This window comes from Glycine max, chromosome 13 (genome assembly GCF_000004515.6).
Source record: "Glycine max cultivar Williams 82 chromosome 13, Glycine_max_v4.0, whole genome shotgun sequence".
In the NCBI taxonomy this organism is placed as follows: Eukaryota; Viridiplantae; Streptophyta; class Magnoliopsida; order Fabales; family Fabaceae; genus Glycine; species Glycine max.
The window spans coordinates 28,725,607-28,736,379 of NC_038249.2; the positions used below are offsets into that span (position 1 = coordinate 28,725,607).

At 30.5% G+C, this 10,773-nt stretch overlaps 1 protein-coding gene across 1 annotated transcript; it reads left to right on the plus strand.

The window, feature by feature from the left end:
* Window positions 1-1,544: 1,544 nt before the first annotated feature.
* Window positions 1,545-4,706, plus strand: LOC100780480 (50S ribosomal protein L21, mitochondrial). The gene is made up of 5 exons (XM_003542699.5): window positions 1,545-2,047; window positions 2,812-2,892; window positions 3,175-3,276; window positions 4,195-4,269; window positions 4,359-4,706. The coding sequence occupies exons 1-5, from the start codon at window positions 1,622-1,624 to the stop codon at window positions 4,476-4,478; spliced, it is 804 nt and encodes a 267-aa protein (XP_003542747.1). The 5' UTR covers window positions 1,545-1,621; the 3' UTR covers window positions 4,479-4,706.
* The last annotated feature ends 6,067 nt before the right edge of the window (window positions 4,707-10,773 follow it).

Sequence of the window (10,773 nt, forward strand, 5' to 3'; positions counted from 1 at the left end):
CAAGCAACAATAGAAAAAGATAAATATGATAAATTATTTTGTATATAATGATATGATATAATTAATCTAATAAAGACATGCAAATAGATCAATGTATTTTTTTAATTTAAAAAATAAAACTAAAATTGGAAAATAAAATAATTAAAAGATTAAATGATATTTTAATCTTATCCAACTATATAATTATTTTAAACTAAAAAATATATAAATGACGATGATACATGACAATAACACAACAAAAGAATACATATGTTATTCGCATCCCCATTTAATAAAATTGAAACATAAAAAAATAAAATAATTAAAAGAAAAAAAATATTTTAATCTTATCCAAATATTTAAAATAAATATATGAAATGATATTTTTATTTAATTTGATGATAAATAAGTATATTATAAAAAAAACTTCTGAACATGTATTAAAATTTGCCAAATTTCGACTTCTCCTGACTGTTTATTTTACTTTTACTCACTCATTTTAACTCCCAACCAAACAAATTCTAATGGCACCAAATTTCATGTAGACAAGTTTTCGATTTTCAGTAATATCAATAATGGAGGACATGATAATAATAGAGAAAAATGTTTATGCTCTCATAATATAAAATAATTTCACACACAAACGGTTTTATGATTGTATTTAATGTTGTAAAAAATCGGTGTCAATTTAATTGATTCACTTAAAGTTAGCTTGCTTTTAAATTAGATAAAATTAGTTTTAAATTATTGAATGTAATTGAAATATGTGATAAGATTAATCTTAATTAGAATTTTTTTCTTTATTAAAAAAAGTATGAAAATTAATTTTTCTGCTATAAAATAAATAGGTACATGTGCGTCCTTATATTTAGCACTAATAATTTTTTATATATAGTTTTAGTGTTTTGGGTGAAATCGGGCATTCTTTGGCTGTGAATCAATGATTAATTTCATGAAATACTAAAATCTATATTTATAGGATTGATCTCTTTTAGTCATGTTTTTTTCATATGCATAGACTATAATTGAATCCTCACCACAATCTTTAAGTGGCAATGCTATTTGTCAACTATGTTACATTATCTTTGGCATGTAAGTTTAGTGCTGTCTGTTCTTCCGTTTAGTTTATAATAAATAATCAAATTCGCCTCTAAATGTGTAAGGTGTTGAGAAATTAATTTATAAAAGAAAAAAAATTTAAATTTATTTTTTAAATGAATAAAAAGTATGACAAATTAATCTTGTAATAATTTAATGAGAGATTAGTTTATAAATTTTATAACTTAATATTAAATTAGTCATCAAAATATATAAATTATTATTAAATTAATCTTTAAATATTAAAACTTAATAATAAAATAATTTTATAATAGGACTAATTTTTTTATTTTTTAAGAATCAATTTATCTCTCATGTCAAACTTTGGGAAACAAATTTGATTATTTAGACTATAATTTTATTCTGTGGTCCGCAAGAGAGTTTTTGTTTTGTCGGCTTGAATGGTGTTGGGCCCAAGAGAGCGAGTCACATCATCTTATGGGCTTGCATTTCATGCTTAGTGGGCTGAGGCAGTGCAGGTGTAGTTGCTGTTTGAGGGATCAAAACAAAAACCTAGTTTTTAGACACTGCAACACCAGCATCCATGGCAAGTAGGAGGTGTCTGCGAGCGTTAACGCAAAAAACGACACCGTTTCTCTTCCGAAACGCATCCTCTCTCCGCTCACTCACCGTGCCTCCGTTTCCCAACGCCAACGCTTCTTCCCCCGTTTTCACCGTACGCGCCTCTGTCTTCGCGCAATGGCCCCACCTCCGCTATTTCTCTTCCGAGAAAAAAGACGACCACAGCGACGAAGACGATGATGGCGATGAGGATTACGATGATGAAGAAGAGGATTATGTTGATGACGACGACGATGATGACGTCCCTGTGTCGAGAGGGAAAAAAGTGTACACTGCGGAGGAGAAGGAAGCGGAAGCCGCGGCAATTGGGTACAGAGTAGTGGGTCCCCTTCAAAAGGACGAAGATAGCGTTTTTAAGCCTTACGAGCCTGTTTTTGCTGTTGTTCAGGTTCCAATTTTCAAACTTTATTCTTTTTAAAAAATAATTTTTGATTTTTTTAATATTATTTTAAAACTTGTTTGATTAAACTTTTTTGTAGTTTTTTTCAATACCCGCAAGTGTGCCTGTGTCCACAAATCAACCATGTTTGATAAAACAAATAACCCTCTTTAAGAAAATAGTTTAAATTCATGTGCATATTAAAAGTGAGAATGAGAACTTCTTTGGGTTATTTCTGTTTTTTGCTTTTTAAAGCACTTGTTTAGAAAATAATTTTCAAGACTTGATAGATTTTGATTAAGAAATTAGGCATGAAATTGCTATGAAGGACAGACTCTGAAATGTACACGGACACTTGGACATGGCCAATGTCCAAAATATAGGACACGGGACAACGCGAACACAATACACACATAAACAAAGATTCTAATTAAATGAAATATGAGTAACATATAACAAAATATCTAAATTGATGGTACATTTATCTTTTTAAACCAACTTTTTTTTTCAATTTTTTAGTTGTGGAAAAGTGACAACTTAAGTGTTCTAGTTAACAAAAATAATTTTTAAGTTAGACACCTAATAAGAAGCGTTGAACAAGTGTTCAGGTGTGTCGATGTTGAAAACACGTCCCACAAGGCGATACTTTGAATAGAGGTGTCTGTGCTTCATAGTGAAATTGTTTTAGAAAACTGTTTTAAAAACTAAAAAGTTGAAAGAGAATCAGATTTCGGCTTTAGTGATTGTTTGTGTTGCTTTTTTTGTTGGTTCAGATTGGTTCGCACCAGTTTAAAGTAAGCAACCGAGACAGCATTTTCACTGAAAGATTGAAGTTTTGTGAAGTGAATGACAAGGTGAATGTCTCTTTTACTAGAAGATCCTAACTCTTGTATGTGCTAACATGTGCAACAATTGTTAAAGTACAGTTGCTTCTTACCATTTTGATAGTTCTACAAACTACTTTGTTTGCCCTAGTTGTTTGTGTGATTGGAATATGTTTTATAAGTGTGTCAGCAATCTTAATAAATAATAATCAATGGCTTGTTTTCTTTGTACTAATTATTTGCTATTTTCTTTGTTATGGAATCTTTCATGCCAGTTAATTGAATATTTCATTGCATTTTTGCCCATTGCAGTTGATTCTGAACAAAGTTCTATTGCTTGGCTCTGCTAGTCAGACAATTATCGGCAGACCTATAGTACCAGATGCAGCTGTTCATGCTGTTGTTGAGGAGCATGTAAGTGTAGAACTTCCCATTTAAATTGTGTAGAATCAACTTTTTTTATGATGGGAGTAGGAATAGCATAGGCTTGGATAGAATGATCTGCTCTCTCAGTCTTTACTGTTCCATTCAAGACTTTTTTTATGGTGGGAGTTGCATCTATGTTCCATTTACTGTTTTTTCTATTCATTCATTTGCATTCATAATGAAAAAAGGAATTAAATTGCCAATTGTGACTAAATGACATAATCTCCTCTGGTTTTCAAAATTAAAAAAGAATCATATATTTTGCATTTGTGTTATAAGGAGGGTCTCTTAGGAGCTGTTTGTTTGGTCCACTTCCTCTTTTCATTTTCAAAGAAAATTGAAAATACAGTTGAAAATGTTTCGTTGAACTTAAAAAACATTTTTTAGAAAATCTTGCTGAAATTAAGCCCAAATCTGAAAACAAAAAATAATAATTTTGAGTGTTTTCCTATCATGCTACAATTTGACATCTCAATGGCTTTTGAGTTCTGAATGCTGCTGGTACCTCTCCACCTATGTTGCAACACTCTCCTTCGCCACTCACCATTTGCTCAAAGTTTACAAATTCTCAACCAAACTAGATCCAAGTCTCTGACTCTATTGCCATTTTGTCCTAATGCCATTTTGATCCATCGCACCCATCCTTGTGATTTGGTTTTTGAAATAGTAGAATAATGGTGCTCATAATGATTTCCTTTTATCATGGTCTGTGTGTGCTGCCCCTCTTTCCTGCTGGCTACATTGCCTGTTCCTCTGAACTGTATCCATGCATTATAATTGTCCTATTTCTAATAGCTTTAGATTTCCATGTGATGCAATAATGAAAATTTTCTGGTTTTTCTAACCACTGTATATTTGATTTCTTTCCATACACTTGCATGTGTGCTCATTTTCCCTTTATACCAGGCACTTGATGCAAAGGTAATTATTTTTAAGAAAAAGAGAAGAAAAAATTACCGAAGAACCAAAGGACATCGTCAGGTGTGTTGGAAATCAATTATTTTATCACGTAAAGTTTGATATCATTTATTTGATGCTAATTCTACTTGATGCATGGTTATCATCTTCAGGAGTTGACTAAGTTAAGGATAACTGATATTCAAGGAATTGAGAAACCTCAAAATGTATTGCCTGAAAAACCTCCAAAACCTGCTAAGAAAGAAAAGGAAAAAGTTGCAGTTACAGCTTAAAAAGGATGTACCTACCCCCTTGGGTGTTGATGGTTATTGCTATCTTTTTGTCTCAGTGAGTTTTGATAGTTGGATGGCATGTAGGAGCATGGTGGTATTGCTGGTGATAGTCAAAACCATCCACTCAGTAGTAGGGTTTTGTAGAATTGTTACACAAATTTTCTTTTCCCTCTGTAATGCTATAACTAGTGATTCGACGTTTGAAACGTAGATCCATTGATTCTTAAATTGGTTTCAAGAAATTTAATAATGACTCCTGTACTATTTTGTTAGTCAAAAACATGATACTAAACAATGCTTTTTACCAATTTCTGACAAACAAAAAAATTCAAACTTTGACATTATCATCCTGTGCTTCGAAAAGCAAAGGTTCTGGAGAAAAAGGATTCTGACATGAACTATAGAGTGCCGTCTAAAGATGCAAATGAGTTGAAAAAACTTGAATGCCAAAAGCTCAAGCTTGGCCTGTGAAAAGAATTATGGCTCTCAGGATTTATTTAAGCTGGAGCTTGGTTTGTTAGAAAAATATAAAGTTTGTACTTAATAACTTGTTAGGCTAAAAAATATAGTAATAAATAGAATATTTAACATAGGAAATATGTAGTGATGATTTATGAAATTAACATTTTTTTAACATTATATATTCACTCATTATTTACCAGTTTTTAATGTCAAGTTTGAGGTTTTTTTTAGCTTATCGAATACTTAACAAGTTGGGTTTAAATAATTTAAAAGTGCATTTATACTTTTACGGGAAATTATGTCTTTATCTATATTGATATTAGAGAATTTGATTATTTATATAATTGAGTTTATAATTAAGTTTGAAATTAATATTATATTAAAACAAATGAACTAGGTCAACATTTAGCAAATTGTGTTCAAATACTTAACAATATCTCAGGTCATTTACACTATATTGACTTAAATGCAGTGTCTGAATGTGTCACTATTGTGGAAATCTCTTCCTATTTCTTAAAAGTTGAAAAACTCTATTAGGATTTTTAGGCCCAGAAAGCTTAAATAAAGTGGCATCATTTCGAGATTTCTTGAAACTAAGATCAAGTTCCATCCATGTCGACTTTTCCAGGACTTTTCTCATCTTCCCACAGTGGGGGACATATGGTTTGTAATATTGCATCATGAATACAAGAGAAATTTCTGATTTAGTTATTATTACCCTTTAACAAAGTTTCTCAAAAAACACAAAATAAAATAAATTAAGGTAGTAAAATGAATCAATGTTTTTGCACAGTTTAACTTCTTTAAAACTCTTACCTAAATTATTCATAAATACTTACAAATTTAATAGATTAACATTTTGCTAGTGACAGATTTTTATGATAAAAAACCGTCCATAAGCTAGAATACAATAATCTAACTCTTTGAGGTGGTAAAGAAGAAAAACAACAACACAATCTATTTTATGAACGATGAATCTGGTATTAGGATAATACTCTTTCCAGAGGCTATAAATGAATTGGTGGGTCTTGAGATATCTCTTTCATTGATAGCCACCCCTATATGAAAAATAAAAAAGATCAGACTTGTCAATTGTCATTGTCAAATGTCCATTCGATTTTATATCCAAACTTGGGACTATTACTCAACTTTGGATAGAGATAGAGACAATGACTGAGTTTTACGTTAATTTCCACAGTTTACTATGGACAACAACATCAGGATTCAAGTTCAACCTATCCTCAGCAGACAACTAGTTCCCTCTACTCAAGTTCTTGATTATTCCGAGAGTAATGCAAAAGGAAATGGATCAACATTCATGTCTCCCCACCCCTTGGTTGACCTTGCAATATAGTATGGGCCATTTCACACGTGGCCATTATCTCTATGTTGGGAAAAATTATGATTAGTGATAATTAAATATGTTATTATAATTTATAAAACCAGAGGTTGAGAAAATTTTAGGAACAGTAGATGGTAGCTCAGTTTAAGGCAGAGAAATTTTCTAGCCTCAAGAAACACTTTTAAAGAACTTCCATTTATCTGCCTTCCAATAGATGAGTAAGGAGTTAAACCTACAATTTGTTACTGTGAAGTATAAATATAAGGGGAAGTTTCACATCGAATAAAAATGAAAAAATTAAATATCATATAAGTGAAAAAAAGATTCATAAATCTGTATCTTAAGGTTTTGGGTTAAAATGTGGCATCAAATTTTCTTACCATGATTGTCTCATGGCTGCCTCGTGTGGATAGTTGCAATTAAGGGTTAAATAAAATAGAATAAGAAGTATCTCCTTCCATGGAACAAAGTGGTTCTAAGTGGACTTACTTTCTGTGTCACATGTCAATCTCTCCTAACTACATACAAGGAGTTAGTACATTGTAAAGCACTTCCGCCTCTTCCACTTTCATTATTATTATTATTATTCTAATAAATTATTTTTTGCAACAGCTACTCCACTTCTTGCCACTGTATAAGATATAAAATAATAAAAGTTTGCTGTTATCTGATTTAATTACTAGTATAATTGGTTGTGGTTGCAATGAACTTGCTGTTTCATGTGACCATTATTTTGTTTTCACTGTGCACCATCCGCAGATATATATCTTTCGCTTTTTAATTTGATGGAACATACGGTGGATTTTGATTAGACTTGTGGTTGTATCACTCAACCTTTTCCTATATCTATATCAAGCAAACATGGGCCACTATCAGAAGGGGTTTTCATTTTAATATCTATTCCATTATTAAATCGTTTAATTTCTCACTAATGACATTCATATCAAATAAATTAAATAACTAAAGAAAACTATTTAACTTCTCACAGGTGTGTGAATATTCAGTCTTTTATAGCTTTTGTATGTTTAGATACTTTATTATATTTTTATTAATTAGCATTTCCTATTACTAAGTTTCATGGAAGAATATATCAAATTTAAAATAATTAAACTCCTTTTTACCTTATCTTAATAAGTTTTGAAGTGAAATTTATATAAAAAAAATTCTTATATACATAATAAAATTTATTAATAAATATTTAACTAAGTTCATTATTTATCATCAAATATATGAATCAACTCACATAAAATATATTATTTTAGTTTAACTAGTTATTGATCTCTAATTTGAATTTTAAGTATAAATATACAATTATATTAAATATTTTGAAAAAACTTTTCATGGATCCTATCTAACTCGAATTTTGGATGAAAAATACATCCAATGTATATAAAAAAATTAAACTATTATTCAAACACACAGAAAGTTGACATGCATGCTCTAAATTCAAAGCAAACATACATATAACTGAAAATCCGTGCATTACCAGGCTATTATTGTTCATGAATACTTGAATAGCATGCTATATACACTCTTGGACTTTTGTACATTGGTATGTTATTCTTGTCTTGTGAAAGACATCTTAGTTCCAGTCTGTCAGCAAACTTTGATCATAGATCTTCTTCAATGCTCAATCATTAGAGTATCTAATTCTTAAGTAACAAGTCCCATTTAATTATTAAATATGGACAACATACAGCCAAGCTACTAGCTTTTGCAGTAGTTGACGCAGACCCTGTCTTTGTTCTCAACCTTGCATTTTCAGTGCTAGTGTGCTACACATGGTTTTGTTGGCCATTGCACTGACCAGCCTTAGTTTCTTGTTGAGATCATAATTTATAATTAATTAAAGTGCTCATGAAATCACATTTAGATTTATTTTCACCGTACCGGTAATTATTAATTTTTTTCAGCCAGAACATAAAGTTGGTATTATAGTGGGATGACTCAAAATGGATTTTAATTATGTGAGTAAATACTACATGTATTGAGAATATAAAAGATTTTTATATTATCATAACTTAAGATTTTAAAGAGAAAGCATGAGAGGAAAATGAGGTAATAGAAATAAAAATGTTAAAATGGATTGGCGTTCAAGAAACGATAAAATATGAAATAATATTATACGAGAGAACATTTGATGTAATATATATTGAAAAAAAGATGACAAAAATTATTTAAGATGGTTTGAATATGTACAAAGAAGATCATAATTAAAAAACATGGTTATAAGAATGGATAATATAATTTTTAGTCCAAAAAAAAAAGAGAAGAGGGAAACCAAAAATGACATGGGAGGAAATTATCAAGAAGACCTTAGATTCAATAATATATTTAAAACTTTGATTTTCAATGTCAAATGGTGTTGTATATTCTATATAGCCGATTTTACTTAATAGAATAAGATTGACTTTGTTGTTATTGGTTAATAAATTTGTTAATTTTTACTATAATTGACTTATAGTCATATCAATTATAATTTTTAATTGGTTAAGAATGTAAAGGTTCTTTACACGGTTAATACTTAAAAATTAAACTCTTAATTACTGCAATATTTTCCTCAGGAACATGTGTTCCTCAAAAATCAGGGGGAAGGGGGGATTAATTGGTGAACAGTTTCAGGATAAGCATGATTTGGGAAGCACTTTTAGGTGATATTTTCCTGCACAAGCATTAATATTGTCAATTTAAAACGTGGGCAAGCACTTTTGTGACCTTTGATTATGCATTTCAGACGCAGAGTATAATTCCATATCCACCTTCATCGGTTAATATCGTTTTCCATGAGTGTCACAATCTAACAAAATTGACACGCAAGCACCCATTTCAAAAGCATATAATTATATGCTACACAGGTGGCTCAAAACCTACCAATTAGGATCTTTCACCTTATTCTGTGAAGATTGACATCATGCTATCCGAATTATAATGCATTATGCATGAAATGCAGCCTAAATAATAGTGAGATACAGATACAAAATATGTGAATATTCGAATTGGTACCCCTGAGGGTTTTCTTGTGTTATTTTTACTTGCACTAGCAATGGCCTAAATGTTCGTAAATGCAAGCCATCCACTATGCAAATAATTTATTAATGTGCCAGAGCCAAATTGGAAAAAATAAATAAAGAGCATTAGCAATGACAAATACTGTAGATCCTGGAGCATATTTATATAAAATTGTTTCTTATGGCCATGGCCAATAGCACATATGAACCAAAGTGGATTAGATGAAAGTTGCAATTAGTCATCCAATTTACCTAACGTGGGCGTGCCATGCTTGGATACTTCATTCAGTCCTCACTGCCCAAAAAATCTAGAGATGCCTCCCCATAGTTTTATGATGACTAGTCTAATTTCTCAACTTTGACTTATCATTCTTGTACGGTTAAATGTTTTTAGAAGAACAAAATAAAAAGTAAATTGAATTATTTTTTTTCTATAAACTAAAATCAACTTATATATTATAGATTAAAAAAATCAACTTATATAAATTTTTACTAAGATGATTTAATTTAATTAGTTATACAGGAGTATGTGTGAGTTATTGTAAATTGTATGATAATTATCATCAATTTCTACGCATGAAAAAACTTATATACTTCTCTTATAAGTGCTTATGAGCATCAAAACAAGAACCTCTGGTGGTGCATTTCTTATTGGCAATGACCCTATGGGATTTGGTTGAATCAAAGAGTTAGTGTTTTTTTTTCTGCATTGGTTGTTTAACAAGAAAAGTAAAGCAATATGTAGGGTGGGAATTGAAGCAGAAAAGTTGAGTACAAACAAATGGGTTATACAGGTAAAGTCAGAAGTCCAAAACATTTCAAGAATTGCTATTTTTAAATGCTTAATTGACTAATATAGAAGAACATTCATATCTTTCCATAACTTGGTCGCCTAGCAATCATCAAAGGTCATTCAAATTTAGAATCAAATCTTGGGAAATGCATGAATATGCATAACATAACAAAGTACCAAAAGCACTATCAATCTGGAATCCACTAAACAAAAAGTAAAAAAGAGAAGGTTTAAAATTCCATTTAGTTATGGGAAGAGAGATAAGTTGTTAGGAGTTGGTCATTTTCAGTTCGTGGCCTGTTCTACTTTTCCAACTAGACAGTGTCTTAGTGCTTAAGTCACATTCTTTAAATATTGGCAACTAAGAAAAGAAAATCCTCTAGTTTTGTGGTTTAGTTCATATTACTACACAACCATACTGATTGGCTTCTAAGATCCTTTTTGTTTCTGTCAAGGACATTAGGTAGCATATTCTGTCTATTAATAGGAAATAAAAAGATTGAATCACTTGTCTCTGCAAACATTCTTAACATGTTTGTCCCTTTGTCTTTAGATCATGCTAATGCTACATTTTTATGTAAAACCATTCCACTCAGTTTTGAAGCATCAAGGATATTCTTTGGTTTTGGCTAGAAAAGTAGCATATGCATGATAAGAATACGAATATGCAGGAGAATAAACTTGAGATAT